At 41.7% G+C, this 20,209-nt stretch overlaps 1 protein-coding gene across 3 annotated transcripts in view; it reads left to right on the top strand.

Annotated features, from left to right (window-relative positions):
- cadm1a (cell adhesion molecule 1a) overlaps positions 1-19,931 on the top strand; it is a 328,662-nt gene extending 308,731 nt beyond the window's left edge. For all 3 annotated transcript variants that reach the window (XM_029518976.1, XM_029518975.1, XM_029518974.1), the window contains 2 exons: positions 16,197-16,325; positions 19,748-19,931. In XM_029518976.1, coding sequence (XP_029374836.1) covers positions 16,197-16,325; positions 19,748-19,866 — 248 coding nt within the window. In that variant the 3' untranslated portion in view covers positions 19,867-19,931. The remainder of the gene's footprint in view (positions 1-16,196; positions 16,326-19,747) is intronic.
- The last annotated feature ends 278 nt before the right edge of the window (positions 19,932-20,209 follow it).

Raw genomic sequence — 20,209 nt, 5'->3', positions numbered from 1 at the left:
ATGAATCAATTTGTAGTGACGTGGATTTCGAGCCAGGAATCAATGAATATTGACAGTGATGAATCAGTGACTGGCAATACAGTGATAATAACATCCACAACATCTCTCTCTGGAGACAGAGAGCTGCAGCTGGCGGGCTGGAGTGAAGAAAAGTTATGAAATTAAGGAATCAGCTAAAGGAAACAGTGCTTTCATATCCGGTTAAATTTACTTTACTGCCAAGTTTCCCACAGATCTGACGCCATGGAAACACAGCAGCAGCTACTGATGATAAAAACAGATACGTTTGATTAAACCAGTCAATGGGTTACATTAACAGTCATCAGTATTATTAACAGTTCCGATGAACTGGCACACTTAATCAGAAATAATCAAGGAGCAGCTGTGGCTCAGGAGGTAGAGGGTCCTCACCGGGTGTTTATGTGTGTGTCTGTCTGTGAACTGTGAACGTGTGTTGTATAAAAGCGGAATACAGATGCAGCCATTTACCACAAAGATAGCTCATTGTGAGCGCTTGCTGTGGCTGTAGCTGGGCGAGCCCCTGCGCTGACTATGAATATGTTTACCTGCAAACGAGAGAGCAGGTTCCAGGAGAAAAGGCAGGAAATCGGAGAGTGCATGCGCATCATGCAGTTACCTGGTTACCACAAAATCCTGCGTGCACGCAACTTTTCGGCACTCAGATCTTACAAATATTCATTCTATTAAGTATAGATCTGATAATAAGCTTTTGCTATTGTAGATTAGAAAAAGATGTAAAAAAAATAAATTATAATAATAATGAATTCATCCTATAAAGCATTATCTTCGTAGCCGATGTGAAAGCGCTCCTTTTGTTGTAGCCGCAGTAGGCTTACCTCATTTCCTACCTTTCCTTTTTTTTCCGTGTTTGTGTGAAATCTGCGTGGAAGACAGTCAAGAAACAAACTGGCTGCAAACTTTTAAGCGTGGCTTCAAAGCGACATAACTGCTGGCAGAGCTTGTGTTGCACACACTTCAAAATCATCGGGCGAAGCCTCGTGTTTATCCCAATGGATCTTTTTTTTTTTTTTTTTTTTTTTTAATTCTGAACAAGAAATGCTGGTTGGGCCCCCCCCCAAAAAAAAAAAAAAAAAAAAAAATACCCTCAACCTAAAGTCACCTCATTGTCAACACCATCCATAACTTCACAATTTTGTGTTTTTAAAAATAATTATTTGTGGCTGTTTCAAGCTAAGTCAGTTCAGAAAGCTGAGTGCACTTCAATCAGTGCTGCCTTCAAGTGTCATTTAAAATTATAATTAACAGTTTGGGTGTCAACAGGGCAGGCTCCAAAGCAAAACAACAACAGTTTAAAAAAAAAAAAATTAAAAAAGCAAATTCACTTCTGCATTTCCATGTGCCAGTGCCACCAAGTCCGAGTCTGCTAGGATGACCGGCAGGACCCCGACATCCTCTCAAATGTTGTTGCCATAGTGATGCGTCGCTTGTCGTGACTAAAAGAGAGAGGAGGCTGAGACACTGTTGAGCTTGAAGGTTTTCCCAAGATTGTCCATTTCTCTCTAAAATAGGCCAGGTGTAGGGGAAGAGGCACGGAGGGCAGGGAGGGGAACAAATTAAGCAAACGGCCGAGGAGAGAGGAGGATCGGAGATGAGCTGCCAGTGGACCAGAGGAGAGGGTGCTGACACATTTTGTTATTATAAATTAAGCTTTAGCTCTGACACTGGAATGAGAGAGACCCAGAAAGTCTAAAAGCTCAGCCGTAATGACCAACTTTATTATGTGTGTGGATGAACGCCACTGCCCTCCGGGCTCTTGGAAGCTGATGCGGTACAAAGACATTTTCAGACCTACAGAGTCGAACACGTTCGCACAGAAACAAAAACTAAAAATAGAGTCGCATATGCTAAATGTTCGAACTCTGGAATAGCAGAGATGACTAAAACTGGTCCAATTCCTGAGAAAGGAAGGGGCAAAAACAATTAATTATAGCACAAATACCACCTCAAACATCTGGGGTGGATTCAGGCGCCCAGGCAGTTTTGTAGTTTCACTTCATTGTTTTTGCGAAAACTACAATTAACACACAAAAGGGAATTTCAAAGTCAGAATTAGAATAGCAGTTTTATTTCTTTTGTCCCCCCCCCCCCCCCCCACATTTCACAACAGCCTTTGACATAACAAATTATAGCTGATGTAGCTAATGTGTTAGTCAACCGGCACGCGAAAGTGTCAGCGATCATTTGAAGCCGTGTTTCCTGCGACACTCAAAATATGAGTCCGCTACGTCTTAGCTCCATTTTGTCTCATCAATCATCAATAAAATGGAAGAAAAACCAATAAAAAACAAGAAGAAGATGTAGCCTTTTTTTTTTTTTTTTGTAGGTATACATAAATCAAACTGTAACATACAGCCACTAAAAAGTGGTTCCACAAGGATTTATTACTACTTCTGTGTTTCTGAGTTGGAGCTATTGAGCCACTGACCGCTATTTTTGTCGCTTTTGTTCAGCTGCATTGTGAGACACCGGCACCCATCGACACCACACTCAATAATCAGGGCATTGCTCCGCCGAGCAGTTTCTTCTGTCATCATGTAATTCGCATGTGGTAAATTAACCCCCGCATCTCCGTGCCAGCGTTTTCGGTGGCCGACGTTCAACCGGTGTGTGCTCCTCTCGTTGCACTTCTGTCTTCTCACTCTTAATGAAAGGCCACGCTGGCAGGGAAAGTGTCAGTTGCTTTGGCTGATGGCTAGCTGCACCAACTAATTTCCCATCCAGAGAGAGAGAGAAAGCACATCTGGAAAGGACACACCTGCCAACGCGCCTGTCAGCAAGTGTGCAAAAGCAGTGGGATAATTGAGCCGCGCTCGGAGATCTCGTAGTGGAGAGGAATACAGCAGTTTAATGGCCACTTTGTTCACAGTGGGACCGTGGGAGGTGAAGCACAGGACGTTTCTCTTTAATCCAAGGACTAAGCTGTCACATTTGGATGTCATTAAAGAGACAAGGCATTCATTAAATGATAAGGACACAATGTGCCAAATTGCCATCAGGCAACTTTGTAAAGTATCTTGTTAATGGAGAAGTTTATCTCTGTTGTGTTTGATGTGTGGGCTCGTGACAATAAAAACCATTTTGAAAGAGATGGGCTTTTTTTTTTTTTTTTTTTTTTTTTTTTTTGGTTTGTTTGTTTGTCTTGTCTGTTTTTTGGGGTTGGAAATTTTGGCCAAATTCCAAATTCAGTCTTTTTCAAGTGAACTGAGTCGCGGCAGACTTGAGAGACTGTGGCGCTCAGGTGATCTTGGGCTTGACAGACTATCAAAGGGACAGATGGCACTGCCAACTTCACTGGCAACATGACATATTGGTAGGTTAAAGGGACACAGCAGCACGCTCTTGACAGCCACAACAGGAGTTTGATGATTGTGTGCACACAAACAAATTTGTCGGTTTGATGACAATGATGAGTTGGTTGTGGCCTCAGTTAAACCTCTTGAACGCTCGATTTTTGAGCAAGTCAAAGAGTTTAAATCTTGCTCTTACATTTAGAAACTGCCGGCAGCTCAGTCAGCAACATGTTTTACAATAAATAATGAGAATTCATCAAACTGCAGGAATAGTCTGATAGCAGTAACAAAATGTGTGAAGGTTGTTTTACGCCATATATTGTTGACTATTGAAGTTCAGTCAACAATGACACCTTCCTCTCATCCATTTAGATTCAGAAAGTAGTTGTAAACAGAAACCACTGCCCCTCGTCCACATCCAACATCCACTGGACGTATAAACGTTTCTCTTTTTCTAAAGATAATCTGTATAACACAGCCAAACATTACAAAGCTACGGCATCACGTAATTTTTTGTGAAATGAAGTGTACAGGACTCGGCGTGCTGAGGCGCATCATACGCCTGTTAATCGGAGTGAGAACATTCAAAAAAAACTTTGCAGTTTCTACACAGAAGCAAAATTTTAAGGGTCTCTACCGGTCAACAAATATGTGGAATAACTGAAAGGTGTTTTTTTTTTTTTTTTTTGATGAACTCTCTCAGGAGGGCAGGGAACTCGTTAAGGTGGTACGACTGAGCTGTTGCAGAAATACTGTAAAATGGAGCTTGTTTGCTGCATTCGTTTTCCCCTCACTCCTGATTGTAAGTGAGAGGAGGCCAGCCCCCCCCCCCCCACACACACACACACCCGTTAGAGCCAAGGTATGTAGCACAGAAAAGAGCTGGGTGGAAGCCCATTAAGATGTATGTGTGCATTTCATGTGTGCACACAGGGGGGAGATGTGTTTGTATTTGAAGGCTGGCACTCGGTAGCTTGAACCCACATAAATGAGGCACATATGCTGCATTAATTAGTTTCAGACTCACAACTAGATATGACAGGTGACAAATAGGGGCGTCCCCACCCAATAAAAAGCAAAAAAAAAAAAAAAAAAAAAAAGACAAAAAATACTCTTTCTCCTCCCATAACACACCACCTACTAAAAACGAAGTGAACCTCTAATGCTCCGACTGGCTTTTCACATGATGAAATCAACAGGCAAGTCATGAAATATCAGGGAAGTCTTATCTCACCCCCACCCCTCCACCTTCAACTGTGACATTGATCCGATGCTTTTAATCAGTCTGAATACTTTCATATTTTCTCTGTGCCCTCACCTTCCATGTAAATTGGCGGTAAACTCGTCTGAAGCCTGATACAACTGGTGTATTCATATGGTAAACAGGAGAAATATAGATGTCAGGCTCGGCAAGTTGTGTTTCTCTGCGAGCCGAGGTTATTTTTGCTGCATTTCTAAGAAATTCACAAATCAAAATATAAAAATATTGTACTCCATTAGGTCCTTGGGCATTGCAAGTTCAAATATACATGAATTATTTACCATGTTAGAAGAAGTAAAAAAAAAAAAAAAAAAATCCCAATGTAGTTTTTTTTTTTTCCCCCTTCCCTGAAACTCACCCGGCAATATCTGTAAGATTTTTATGTATTTCTGTCAGCGGTTTGTTTTGTTTTTGTTTTTTTTGTTTTTTTTGTGGTGGTGGTGGTGGGGGGGGTTGGGGGGTGTTCACAACTGTTGGTGTTCATCCACCAGATGAACGGAAACCGGTGAAACTATTTCACATTAACACAAGCTGTCAATCACCCCCCATCTGTCGCCCAGTTCTGCTACCTGCTGAAATGACAACACCTGCACCAACAGAGCAGCCTCTCACCAACTGCTGTCCCATTATCTCTCACAAGCCCTTTTTTCACCCCCTGCCGGAACAATTTAGCATATTACCTACAGTAATTACATCTAAAGTGACAATAAACACGAGTGCTATTGCCAACAAAAAAAAATCTATTCTATTGATTGGATGTATAACTAATCTATCCTCAGTTTATTCTGCCAGTCCTGACAAATGCATTTACAGAAAACAAGGAAATTCTTTTCATTAGCTTCACTCAGCTTTGTCAGAAATAATAATAATTGATTTGAAAATGGACTTCATGATTAACTTCAAGGTCAAATTAGCCATTTTGCAATTTGGAACTACATATAATGCTCCAAAAAAGATCTCCAGCTCTTATTGCAGGTCTAATCTTGATTACGTTTTCTATTTTAGCACAATAGCAAAACAACAGTTTTCTGGGGGGTTTTTTTGGGGTCACAGACCAGAAAAATTGTCACGACAAATCATCCTTCAGGGCCTTTGAATGTCACAGAAATCCATCCAATAGCTCTTTAGACATTTAATTTAAAACACAAAGGTCAAGCTCGACTGAGAGACCTGAACCCCAAACCCTAATGTACTGTCAGATAACATCCACCGGGGACCACCATTTTCTAATGGAAGAAATGAACGGAAGTCCATCCAATAGCTGCTCGGATACTCCCAGCCTGTGCCCGTGGTGGACAGGCCTGCCGATTATCTGCCCAATCTAATTACCCCCCTGCAGTAAACATGATGTTAACCTTGTTAGCTGCTCTATCGACTAGTCGTCTTTCTAACCCCCTTTGGCTGTTTCCAGCTGTCAGACGCCATTCACCTTACACAGCACAGCAGCCCCCTTGAGACTATCCCTTATTCCTGCCTTTGACCCGAGAAGCAGGCCAAACCGGTCTGCCAGCTGACCCTCCCCCCTACTTAATGTGTGTATTGTGAACTGATCACAATGCAGCCAAAAAGGAGATAACAGGAAGACGTATGAAAACCGGCTGTAAGCACCGTGCTGAGTTTTAAAGCTCAAATTATTTCTCACACGTCTTAGTTGTAATTTGAACCACACTGATATGTAGTACAAAGCAGGATCCCGAGAAACGTGACCTTTTTTTTTTTTTTTTTTTTTAATTTATATAGCACCAAATCATAACAAAATTACATGAAGGTACTTTACACATAGAGCATGTCTAGACCCAACACATCCCTCCAAGGCCAAGCACATGGCGACCGTGGCATCTCTCTTGTTTTTAGATATTCTTATTATAATTTAGGTTCAGTGTTACCATAACAGCAACTAAGTCTCGCAACTTCCATGTACTTTTAACATGGCCGAGCCGTTGTTGGCACGAAGGACAAGATAGGACGAAAGATAAAAATCCAAATTTGTAGAGAGTGATATTGGACACGGGCAACATCTGGAACTAATCATCGTCCAAAAAAAAAAAAAAAAAAAAAGGATAAGAGGAAATGAGAGGAACTTCTATTGATTATTAATAATTAATGTTGCCTCTTTCTCTCTCTAATTTCTACATGCTGCTCCAGCTCGCTCGGCAAACGCTTTCGATGGTTTGGTCACTTTCTTCACAGCGAGAAATGAAATGCTTTCCCAGACTGAGTCCATGAAAGATATGACCAGGAATTTGTCACTGTTGGGATTTTTCACTGAAAAGTCGCATAAAAATACCCCCCAGTACTCCGTGTTTGGCGTAAATGAGACAAACCCAGTCCTGGATATCCATTCTCATTGGCTTCCCTCCCTTTGGATAGCACTGATACAAGCTCCGGCCATAATGTGTGCTGTGCGAGGAATAAAGCAGATTTTCTCTTTTTATTCCCTGACGCCATCCATGCATGTAAGCTGGTCTGAATGTCCTTTGAGTTACGGCTTGGATCAGAGGCCCACACCATGCTCTCAGTCCCGCTAAAGGATCTTATTATCACTGTCTGTGTTGCTACACCTGACAGAGATTGTGCCACAACACTGCCTCTAAAAGACGGGCAGAATAGCATGACAAAGCAGGCGTACGGGGACAACGGCGGGAATATTCTGCCGTCTTCACGTGACGGCACCATTCTCTTTTTTTTCTCTCTTGCTGCCGAGGCGTTTCCTGTCAAATTAAGACCACGTCCAGACACATTTGGAACGACGTCTACGAGCACAGAGTTACTCCCATAAACAGTTAATAGAGTTTAATTATAATGGGCCTTCTGAGACTCCCTGACATTGTTTATACACATCCTGCCGCCAGCCGGGACTTTATGCATACTATATGTGAGAACGTTCAGCCTCACGTATAGCAGTCGTCTTACCGCTCGCCAGCCTCTGGGGCAGCTGCGGTGAGAAAAGAGACAAATTAAAACTCTCCTCCCAGCAAAAGCCGGTTATGCTGTGGCAAACATCGGCTATGTTTTGCTCTAATATAGCAGACTAGGCTCTCTTGGACTGTTCATTTCCTTAAAGGTCAGCCTTGTCAAGATGATTTGCAGCGGGTCTGTGGAGCAAATTTGCACGTTAAAGTTCGCCAGTGTTCAACTCTACATGACTTTACCTTTAGAGTCTTGAATATTTCATTCATCTGGTCCTGAGTGCAACACCTCAACGGCCACTTGATGAATTGTGGCAGCCTGAACCAGAATACTGTAATCAGCTTGGTGATTTCCCCGCTTGTGTCATCATTAGGTCTCAGTTTTAAGTTGGCTTATGACAGCTGTTTAACTAAATGTGTTTTAACATTGTAATTAAAAAGCCTGTTAGTAACTGAATAATATTAATATTAATATTTATCTAAAAGTTCAACTGGGCAGAGCATCTAGTATTCATCCATCCGTCTCCCTTTCATCTTGCAGTTGGATGCCAGAAGAATATCTTAGTTGACATAGTTGGTGGTATTTCTACGTGTCTGCTCGGATTCCGTCAGATGACAAAATGGATGTCATGCAGACCGAGGCGGACGTGGACGATATGAATGAGCCCCTTGTTGTCTTTCAGCCGCTACCCCATTTAGAAAAAAACTAAGAAGAGAGTGTGAGGAACCACAACACTTACATGGGGCTTTTGTTGCACAGCAAAGAATCACGGCATCTCTTACATTTGTTGATGAATGGAAATAAGTAGATTCATTGAGCTGTGCTACTACAGGAGTAAAAGGGGCGTGAAAACAGGATATCTCCCAGTGCGACCTTGACCAGAGGATGCGCTCTCTTCTGTTTACTGCATGTATGTAAATGTAGCCATTGTTTCTGGCTTCTTTTCCAGGATTAGCCCGTCATTTGTCTGGCACGGTTCCTTCACTCAGGGTTTTCTGTTGTGTACACAGATCTACACAAAGCCCCCAATGTCATTTTGCTGCTAGTAGTCTGTCTCACAACATCAGGATGCACACGGTCTCTTCTGTTGTTGTTATTATCAACATGCCATAAACAGAGAAGACACAGTTGATTCAGGAAGTCCATTGTTATCAATGCTATACATTTTCAGGGACTTTGACCTTAAAAAGATTTCTTACTTTGGAGCGCTTTAAAAAAAACAAAAAAAAAACAAACTGGTTTATTTATTTCCTGTATTTTGATGATAAGCAATGTCATGACATTTCCCTTATAATGAACATATCACTCAGTCAGTTGTTTTGACCTTATATCTGTTAAGGGCAACGAGATTACATTTTCAAATGCAGGGGAATCCTCAGATATCTGGTGTCAGGCTGAAAGAAAAATAACACACACACATATCTGGTCACCTTTCAGAACCACGAGCATAAATCCCAGGGAGTGTTTTTTTTTTATTTTTTATTTTTCCCAGCTGAGGCTGAAGTGACCGAAGCTAAGGGCAGCTCAGTGACAACAGGATGGGAGGAGGGTGTCGGTATAAGTGTGTGTGTGTTGGGTGGGTTTGATAATCACGCATGAGAGAAGAAAGGGCAGTCTGGTGGATGGAGAGAAGCTCCGCTGGGCTCTGCTCCTTTTTTTTTTTTTTTTCCAAACGCTGTCCCCATTAACAGGACTGATGTGCATCTCTCCAACAAGCCACAAACTCATTTGGCCTTGGGAGTCATAGAGAGTCCTCTGTGTGTTTGGATAAGTCACTCCTGAGACCACTAAAAGCCATTATTAGAAGGTGTTTATTGAGCTCGCCGTGGCCTAGATACAGCTTAATATCCTGACAACAGTTATAGCCCGTAATTATATTACATTTTGGATGAAGACCGGCCTTGATTAGATAAATGATGAATAGCGCCATCAGGAAAAAGAAAAAGGAAAAAAAAAAAAAACAAGGTGCAAGGTTCCTTATGAGATAACGCTCCATTGGCTTATTTTTGCACGGAATTAGAAGACTGGCTTTCTTTCCCATAACTGTATTGTTATATGGTTTTGCTACCAAAAATGAAATTCATTACACGGACAAAGGTTTATAATACATGAGGGGAAAAAAAGGCACAAAGAAGAAAGCTCACACCTGTATCGCGTGTAGATTAGACAATATTCAGTTTCATTTCCGAGAGTTGTCGAATGTCATTTTTCACTTTTTGTCTATTTTAAGAGTGGGAAAATCTTGTGCCAGAAAGGGGGAGTTCAAATTAAATACTAATTTGTTAATTATAAGAGATTTCCGTGTGAAAAAAATAAAAGCTAAACAATGAGAGACTATTCTAATTGATGATAGACTGAAGTTTCACTGCTTATCACAGTTTCGTCTCTTGTAATGTGGGAGCCCAACTGTGGTTCTTGGCGACGGCGACTTTTTGAGAATTTTAGCTGGCGGCAGCGGCAGGAGCGGGGACCCCGTCATGGTTGACTAGCCAAAATGCCATCAAATGCCCGTAGCAATGCACAGAGGGAGAATTATTTAAGGTTTGGCGGTCGGTATGCCGACCTGCAACAGAAGGTCTCGACCTCGCATAGTAAACAATACATGCAGCCATTTTAAAGTGAGTCGCCTGCCGCTGCTGCGTTGTCCTTCAGATGTCAAACACGCTAAAACCATTCATTTTTTTTCTCCCGCTGCTTTAGCCTTTCTGTTCTTTGCTTTAAGCGTTCCAGAGTTCTCGAGTGATCATCATCACGGTGCTCCCCCAGATCCCTTAGCAGTCAAACAGTGTTGGTGATGCTATGATAGTGTCGTTGCGTGAGATGTGGCGCCTGAAGCAATTTCGATTAAAAATCAAGACAAGACTGCGCGAGTCTGGAGGTCTACGCTGTTAAAAGCACAGGAAGATGGTCGTGACGTGTTCAGTGTTTGTGTGTGTTCCCCTACAGTTTAGGTCAGCTGGAGGCCATTGCACATCAGTGTGAGGCGTGATGATTATATTTGTGTCTTTATTTACACAAGGAAAAGGAAATCCAAAAAAGCTTTTTTATTTATGCCAACGTTAAGCCTGAGCCAGTTCACTCTCCTTCTCTGAAAAATAATACACTCTGCCCAGAAATCATAGCTTTGTGAAAAAATCTGCTTTAAATCGTACCTCTCCACTTTTAAAGAGACTTAATTTTTTTTTTTCCTCACAGAAATCCTGCGACATTGTTCACATAAATAATTGACAGAATCATTAGTGTATTTCCCAAGGGTGTTTAGTTTATTTATAAATCTATATTTTACATCCTGAATAGAAAGTTCAAGGTTGTTCGGTTTATGGCATCCGGGAGTCAACATGTGACATGTTCGACATTACCTTCCTACCTAATGTAAATCAAAAATGTATCTTGCCGCGATTATAAAGGAGCCCAGCGTCAATTTTCCCCACAAAGCCTCGTAAAATGACCTTGATGGTATCAGTGCTCTCAGCTTCAAGTGGATTATAATGGAGATACACTGTTGGTTGCATTATATGCAATGTAAGATCTATTGATTTAAACCCCCCCAGAGCTTCCACTGCTCTGGGGACTCAAAATCAAGATATCTCAAACTGCAATGCATCAACTGTTTCTGTAAACTAATGAGGCCTACAAATCACAGAAAACATATTAGACAAGTTAGACGTGTCACTGCTGAAGTAAAAAATTAAAATTAGTTTTAATCATCTTGTTTTCAACTTTTATTGACCTCTTCGCCACTTCTCGCCACACGCTTTTTTTTTTTTTTTTAAAGCTGCTCTGCTGTCTTTCTAAACTTCTTCACGTTTTGGAGAAAGACACAATAAATCTTAGGCCAAGTCACTCTGTATGTAAGCAGCGCAATGTGCTACCCGAGAGGCAAAAGATATAACTGACATTTTTAAATAGGTTCAATGAATAGGTTCACTGGGACTTTAATTACATTCACTCCTTAACAGAGAGTGTTGTGGGCAATGGAAGTGGATCTTGACAAGCCAATGTGCTCTTATGACACCCCACCCACATAGTGATGCTGTGTTTCTGATTGCCCCTCTATCTGCAGGCAGCACTAGCATACCAGTGGAATCACTAATGCTTAATTAGCAGATTAGAAGATCCAATTAGGAGATCTCCTCTGTCTGAAATCAGGCCTCTGTCAACATGTCTTATGAAAATGAAATACTCTGCGTTTCCACTCAATGTAGGCGTTTCTCTCCCCTGCCACAGTGACCACGCTGTTGATTGACCACTGCCGGCTTTGTTTAGCCCCGTGGGCACTTTGTTTGGATTCTTGATTAATCATTTTTAGCTCAGGCACATTTCGAAGAGACACAGAGCTGCGTGTCAGCGATCAGATCCAGACAGCCGAGACGTTTTATGGAAACGTTAAGTTTTCTTCTTTAGTTGTTTGGTCAGGGATTGACTCCTCTGGGAATAAGAGGAGTGTGGTTTTCGACTCCTAAAGAACACACAGACCAGAATGAATTTCCCCATATCACCTTAAAAGTTTTATTTTCACAGTGTGTAATTCATTGCTGTTGAACATACAGAAGTATGCTGATGGGAGATGAACTAACGATGCAAAGCCAAAACAAGAATCTACATTGAGAGATTTGATGGCCCATTATGATTTACCAATACCGCACGATACCATACTGCTGAGCTGTGACGAGTTTAAATCCGATATTTATTATCTATTTCAGCTCTGTTTGAGTCTCCTCCAACATCTACAGTAAATTAGTCTTCACATCACTGCTCACCGTCACCGTCCTTTATCTATATCACATATTTCTACAGAGTCCTGAGGGGTGGGGGCACCGGAGCCAAACCCGGCTGTCATTGGGCGAGGGCTTTGCAAATGGAGACAAACAACCACCGCTCGCTGCTGAGTGACCCTGAAAGCAAAACAAAAGCTCAGGAGCCGTGTAAGAAGGCGGACAATCGTCACTCTGGCTCTTCTACATAATTTTACACAATGTGGGGTGTGGTTGGTATGTTTGGCCTTCAGGTGGACATTTTATCGCTGTTTTTCTTCCCAGTTTCTAATTAAGACCTGCAGTCAAGGAAAACGGTTTGATGGGAGAATCTTGTCAGTGTTTTGTTTTGTTTTTTTTTTCTTTGTCGCCCACAACAGAAATGACTTCTGTGGACAGGCAATAACTACAATTGCCTCAAATGTTCGCTCCTTTGATTGCTAAAACAATGACCCATGCAATTTGAAGTTTGACTCGCTGTGTGAGATAGTAAGACAAATGTACTGAATTTCACTCAGTGACAGTAATTGCTCATAAGTGATACACACAGATATGACATGCAAATTGCTCTCTATGGTATCACTGGCGCTGAGTGCTTCCAGACTGACAGAATATCTGGACTTTTCTTTGGCTGTATAAACAAGACTCATTAAATATGGAACCCAGACAACTCCCACTTTTTTCTGTATTTTATGATTTTCTTTTCTTTTCTGTTTCTAGGTTTGGTTAAGAGAGAAGTTGTTTGCTTTGCAATTGCGCCCAAAACTGCCAGTATTATCACTAGCACAACGGCTCGCCTGAAAAAAGCTCAAGATCCAGCAAACAGGCTGCGCTTTCTGATCGCTTCCATTTTAAAATAAAATTCATCTTTAAGAAGATTTTGTTGCAATCAAACTCGGATGAGACAGGCGAATGTGAGGAGAGCGCGGCTGGCGAAATATATGATCAGCAATGATAAAACACGCCAGCACCAGCTAAACCCATGAAAAATCACACTACACAGTCCTCCTGCGGCAACAATGAATATGAGTTCTTTTTTGTTGCTGTTGTTTTGTTCATAAGGAGAGCACATCGGGTGCTGTTAGGATTTCATGAGGTTTTTGCTTCAGAGCAGAGGATCGCTCTTTTTTTCCTCCTGTTTTCTTTGTTCTCAGCCAAGGAAAACCGAGACAGATTTTTTTGTCTCTTGAACTGTCACACTTTCCCCAGATTATTAATATGTAGTTACTTAAATTGGCACAAACTAAGTGCTGCAAAATGAAATGCACAAATGCACAAACTTTCAAGCCTGAAAAAGGGAAGAGCAGGATTCATTAGTACCCGCAGGTGAGATCTCAGCGTTTAACTTGCTGCTGTTATTGCTGGTGTGCTGGCCAAAGTTCTGAAAATAAGATTCAGATTATATTAGATCAGAGTTATCCTAATGTACAATTTCCATCAGTAATATCTCTGCCTACTGTGACCAATCGCTTCATCTGACAGTCATTACCAGCCACCAGGTAGCCATGAAATCACTGGTATTCATGACCCCCTGAGGAGAGCAGAGATTTTTTTTTTTTGCCTCTCCTCCCTGCTGACAAATATCTTCTTTGGTATTTGAAAAACTTCTTCTAACTCTATTATAAATTCTACTGGAGATCCCAAAGTCTCTAGAAATATCACTTCTGTCAGGCTCAATTTTGGTGAAATGGGTATAAAATGATGCAGTGTGGAGTATTTTCTTTTTGATGGAGTGGTGCAGTCAAAAAAAAAAAAAAAAAAAAAAAAAAAAAGCAGAAGAAGAAAAAAAAAGGAGAGAAAAACTCTTGGGTTTGAATATTTTTTTCTGAGGGTACGCATCATATAACTTCAATGAAGAGCTGGAACATGCTGTCAGACATAAGGATTTCTAATCTTAAAGCAAAAAAGTGTTTTTTTTATGGATTTTGATGCCGATAATTCTGGTTTCTGTTGACCCCTGAACCTTCCCTGTAGCACCACCAACAGGATAGATTTGTCATCTGTAGCCGGAGTCTCTTAAAGCTCGGATATGCTGGTTGGCAGTGGTGTCGTCTTTGCGCAGGTGAATCACAAGGAAGAGCTTTTTATGATATGTAGCCACGTACGATATAAGGAAAATTATTAGACAACCAAGAATGAGTCTCTGCTACCGTCTAACTCACCCCCATCTCCCTGAACACACACACACACACACACACACACACACACACACAAGCACTCGCCCACTTCCCCCAAAGCCAAAGTCCACATTAACATCGTAATAGGAAAGTGTGTTAAAGCACAGCTTTAGCTGCCTGACAAGAGCGAATTGGATGTCAGAAGGATTCCTGCTCAGTTTAATTGAATCTGCCCAGCACTAAAAAAGAAAATCTGAAGTCAAAATAACCTATTAGATCTATCAGGTAATGTTTTGTTGGGTTTGACAGGTAGCACTGCGCTGCCCCCACCGGCGCTTTCATTCCTTTATCCCTGCAGGTAGGGTAATGCAGGGATGTAGAGGTGGGCAGTGGGCGATGTTATCCGCCGTGTTTCTCTCTCTGTTTCTGTTATTGGTTAATAAATTGTGGCTTGCTTCCTCCCTGTTTCCTGGAGCTCACTCAGCAAATCCCCTTGAGTGTGGGACCAGGCTGGAGAAGCATGTAGAGGGATTTTAGCGAGTTACTACAGGTAATGGATGGAAGTGAGGGGGTGGGGCTGCTGAAGGTCTGTTCCACATGGATTGATTGCTAAGAATGGCTTCTTGGATAGTGTCCTGACTTCACTTCCTTCTGGCTTCCTCTGTTTGCTGCAAAATTAATCTTTAGGTGAAGACATTGGCTTGAAAGAGAAGGTTAAATGTGGGGTGTAATGGTATCCAAATAAACTAAAAGCACAAAATGAACTTCTAATGTATGGCCTATTTTATATTCAGCAAAAAAAAAAAGGTGCCTTGCGAATTGCAGAATTAACTTCAGGTCTCAAATTTATGTGAATCATTCTCTCTCTGTCTCTGTCTCTCTCTCCTCCACCGCCGCTCCCTCCCATTCAATTTCCTATACCGCAGTCAGGCTATCAGTTAAAATATTTGCTCCTCTTTTTATAAGAAGGAGGGCCGACCACGTCCAGAAATGGATATTAACTTTGTGTTGTCACGGATCCCTTCACTTGATCGATAGACTTCACATTGTGTTACAGCCAAGAGCTTCGCGCTGCGTTCAAACTCCAAAGTTTTAGTTTCAAAACACATCTTCTTCTCCGTCTGCCGGACTCGTGCTACTGTAGTTTTGAAAGCTCATAGCTGTGGAGACGGTGACACAAACGTCCTGGTTGGGTCCTGTCAGTCACGGCGGTGCGTGCGGAGCACAACATGGATAATGGATCGTTGTCCTTGATGTGTTCGCTAACAGCTATTGTGCAGCTAAATCCTCTATTTTAAAGCCACAGCTCGAACGCTGTATTTTCTTGCAACTAACCGTCTGCAGAGTCAACCCATGTGTTTCTTTTCCAGCTGACACACCCGGCAGCAGGTGTGCCATCACGCCTCAGCCCGAAGTGCAGCGCCCTGGGATTGAATCTGACTCTCTCTCTTTTCCGAACTTGCCCGCCTCTCCCTCAATGTGGCTATAATAAAGACAGAAATACCCTGAAGGAATAACTTTAAATAAGAACGAAATATTGGAGCGCAGGAGCAACACTCTGCGGCTCTACGCTCACTGTGGCTGTACAGTAAATTGGAGTATTAAGGTCGAGGCCGCCGAGCCTACCATGTGCTCAGGAATCCCTTCGAATCTCGTCTGTTCGTGGCCACGTCGCGTCTGAATGTGGCCGCTGCCGCCACCGCCGTGCCTCACATGAAGTCTTAATTTCCATCTCCATCCAGTTTAACCGTCAGACGGCCCCACATGGGATCTGTTGGCTGTTCACGCTGAGTTTGTTTTTGTTTTTTTCTTTCGCTTGCAGACTCTCGAGCCGGAGAGGGAGCACCCAGAACAGTGGACCATGCAGTGATCGGAGGAGTGGTGGCCGTGGTCGTGTTCGCCATGCTCTGTCTACTCATCATCCTGGGACGCTACTTTGCAAGACACAAAGGTAACGCCTCCTGAGAGTAGATGAACAATTACTTTTTACATTTTGCCCGTTTTCCTGCATTGATTCGATTATGAGGAGAAAGCTATATGTTGAGCAGCTGCACTGGAGAATGTGTCATTACACCATAAATGAAAAATGAGAAAATAACGGACTGGGGGAAGGAAATGATTACGCATTTTACAAAATGAAAATAAGAAATTTAAGGCACCACCTGATTCAGGCTCAGTTTATAAAACCAGCAGTTCTTACCAATGTCCAAATCTATTAAAATAAATAATAAAATAATAAAAAATGTATTGAAACGCAACAAACCAATGAAATGAAAGATTAACTGCAGAAACATCAACAAACAGAGGAAGCTGAACTTACAGGGACAGCCCTTCAAAATAATATTGCTCTAGATGTTTTAACATATAATAATATGAATATTTGCAATACATGTTAGTAACAATTTGTCAGCAGCTCACTGGTTTCTTCAGAAACACAAGCTGAACCAGCAGCCGATAAGCTCTGTGAGTCGTTGCCTCCTCACTTTGTTTCTGCGAAAACCTCCTTTTACATACTTGGATGGATGCTATCAAAATAATGGAAAGATGGCTATTAAGGCCACGGGTTACTGATGGTGAGTTAAATTACATTTTTCATGCTGAGTAGTACGGCGCATCTCGTATGCTGCCCTCATAACACAGAAATAATTACAATCTATAATGAATTTAACACGATGATATTTCGTATGCAGGGGGAAATGGAATTGGATACATTAACCACTTTTGAGAGGAAATACTGTAAATGAGGCGATGTGGAAGTCGAGGGGGTGACGTTCTGATTTCACAGTGAAGCTACACACACTGTTTCTTCGCATTTCTCCTCAAGCTGCTGATGGATCTCAGTGGGGGAACTGAAATGTTTTCTGATCCGGGGGAAAAAAAAAAAAAAAAGCACAACGACAATAACAACAACAACAAAAAAAAGCATTACGTCGTGTCAAAGTGTCGGCGGGTTTATGATATTGACAGTATTTTATAGCACAGTTGGACACACGCAGCCCAGTTTGTTCACCTCCTCAGTCTGCTGGCTCGGTTCGCTCGGCTTGTATCTCAGCCGAACTGTCAACAGCTGCTTGGACCTGCCGATAAAGTTTAGCTGTTCTGCCGTCAAACTAATGGTCTCGAACTTTTGTCTGTTTTGTCTTTGGCAACGTGGAGGCAGACTCTCTCTTCTCCAGCGGTCTAAACTGGACCCATTTCAAAGTCCATTCTTTGGTTAAAAACAGACGATTTATTAAGGACTTAACGGGATAACAAGCGAAGCTCTGCAGAGCATGGTGAGAAGCTCTGTGCTCCCACAGCGTCGGCACTCCAAGGGACCTTTAATAGAGCAAATTCACAATAAAGCTGTTCCCATTTAGAGGTTTTTATTCCCTCCACTCTCTGTTGTCAGACAATAGAGAAAGTGTGAAACACAGATTTTTAGCTAAAGTTCTTATTTCATAACCACAGTTTCATCCGAACATGAATGGAGGACAGATTGTGTTGTCATTTCAGCCCTTTTACTTTTTAAATGGTCACTCAGGCAGTTAAGACGCTCATTCCAGTCAGCTTGGGTGCCGTCAGTGGAGGGAGGTGCATCTTCTTTCTGTCTTTTCGGGAAAGTAGCTGAGGTTTGTCCAAAAGGTTTCTAGATTAGTTAAAAACAAAAACGAACAAAAAAAAGAAAGTCAGTCTGTCAGTCACTCACTGATTAGCATTCACGTTCATATCTTTCTATTTTATAAACACAAAAGTTCCAAAAGCTACAAAGATTCTGATGGACAGTCACGCTTTATTACAACAGGGAAGTCTTCAGACATTGTCAGCAATGAAAACGTTATTTTTTTCTCAGTAACTGGCGTGGAAAAGTGGCTAAATGGAAATTTGGGCGGGGCGGCGGGCCTCAGGTCAGTCAAACTTATTTTGAACAACAGATGAACGGTAAAATTACTGGCCGCTCTGTTGTAAACATCCATTACAGTTTAAAGGCCGGCTCGATGAGTCAACCTTGAATCGCCGAGCTCGGCATAGTTGTGCATGCTGACAGTTTGTCTGATGGCTCACCAAAGAGCTCACCAAAGAGTTCATCCTGTGACTGTGATTGGCCCTAAATTATTTGATCTGATTAAAAATAAAAATAAAAAATAATTAAAAGCTCACACACACATCAATACACCAGAATTAGCCTTTAATGTTTCATTAACACGGTTTTGTTTTGTTTTTTTTGTCTTCTACTGTTCACTTTATGTTCACTTAATGCTTCTAACATATTTCAATATCGACATAAAATAAATGAATATGAACTGTTGAGATGTGAGACAGTCATCTGTTGGGGTCCCTCAGACAGAAAAAAAAAAAAAAAAAAAGCAAGCCATGGACATAAACAACTTTTAACTACCTCAGCTGGAAACTTTCCTTGACAATTATTCAACTAAACACTTACCTGAAACAACCCACAGATCTTGAGAGTGAGTGCAGAGTGTGGCCCTATTAGCCCTCGACGGGGGTGGATTACTGCATAATTGTGAAATGAGTGTTCACACTGAGGCCACATTGCCAAAAGTCAGACACACTAAGTACTTCGTATGGAAGAACCGCTGCCCGAACAGCAGTTAATATTAGTTTGTGTTGTTTTATGTTGTTGTTTTTTTATGTTAAACTAAAGAAAATGAAAACAGCACTTTCGAAGTTATGCTGCTAAGACTGCTCTTTTCAACAGTTTGGAAAAGGAAGTGTTGGAATGCTTTTATTTTTTTTTTTTTTTTTTTTTAACCTATTTTTTAAAAATGTATTTATTCAGTGAAAAGACAAATAAAGGAACTCTTCAATCTTAAATGAATCTTAAATAAGGACATAAAAAACCAAAAAGGCCATTCTTATGTTACAACACTGAAAACCTTCTTTCCATTACGGTGATATTCTCCGTCCACACGTGGAAGTGCCCTTCCCCGTTTGTTCTGGGATATTGTCTTCGTTATCAAACCCTATCCTCGTAGGATGTGAATAAATCCTTTAAATTAGGTTTGAAGTGGCTTGCTCTTTTTATTTTATTATTTTTATATTTAATTTTTTTTCATTATTATATATTTTTTTTCTACCGGCTGAACTTGACAAGGTTAATTTGAAGGTGTGAGTCCCGCTCTTCTCGACACTCGAGAACATTTCAAAAGCCCTGATTTTCAGGTGCCAATCTGGAATAAAAAGAGAGAGGAAATGATGTGTAATCTGAATATTACACCCTGCTGGTGTTAGGTTTGTGCCAAAGGATTTGCATAATTAGGTGCTGTGGGATGGAGGGGCACGTTTTAATCTTTTGTATCGTTTAAGCAGCAGGTTATTATCCAGTCCGTGACACTGTCCTTCATCGGCGCCTCTCCTCCTCCTCCTCCTCAGGTACCTACTTCACACACGAAGCCAAAGGAGCAGACGATGCAGCGGACGCAGATACAGCCATCATCAACGCAGAGGGTGGCCACACCAACTCGGACGAAAAGAAAGAATACTACATCTAATCAAAACAGGACCCCTCACTCTGGTGTCCTCTTCGGGACACTTCGCTGGTTTTTGGGGGCCAGGAAAAGGGGTAATGGAGTTGTGGGGTGGGGTGGGATGGGGGCAAAGGGGCTGATGGAGGGATCAGAGTTGGTTCAGGTTCACTTTTACGGAGAGTCGAGGGGTCAGGGAGTCGAAGAGAGTTGGGTTTTTAAAGAAAGGCCTGGTTTTAAGCCGTTGTTTAGTCTAGTCTGCAGATGTAGATGGAATGTTTTGTGTGTAAAACAAAAAACAAAAAAAAATCTAAATCAGAAAAAGGAGAAAAAACGAGAGGGTTGGGGTTTTCGGTGAAATCAGATGGGG

This window comes from Echeneis naucrates, chromosome 14 (assembly GCF_900963305.1).
Source record: "Echeneis naucrates chromosome 14, fEcheNa1.1, whole genome shotgun sequence".
Classification (NCBI taxonomy): domain Eukaryota; kingdom Metazoa; phylum Chordata; class Actinopteri; order Carangiformes; family Echeneidae; genus Echeneis; species Echeneis naucrates.
Note: the sequence above shows the minus strand (reverse complement) of the source record. Positions and strands in the feature narration are given on the sequence as shown.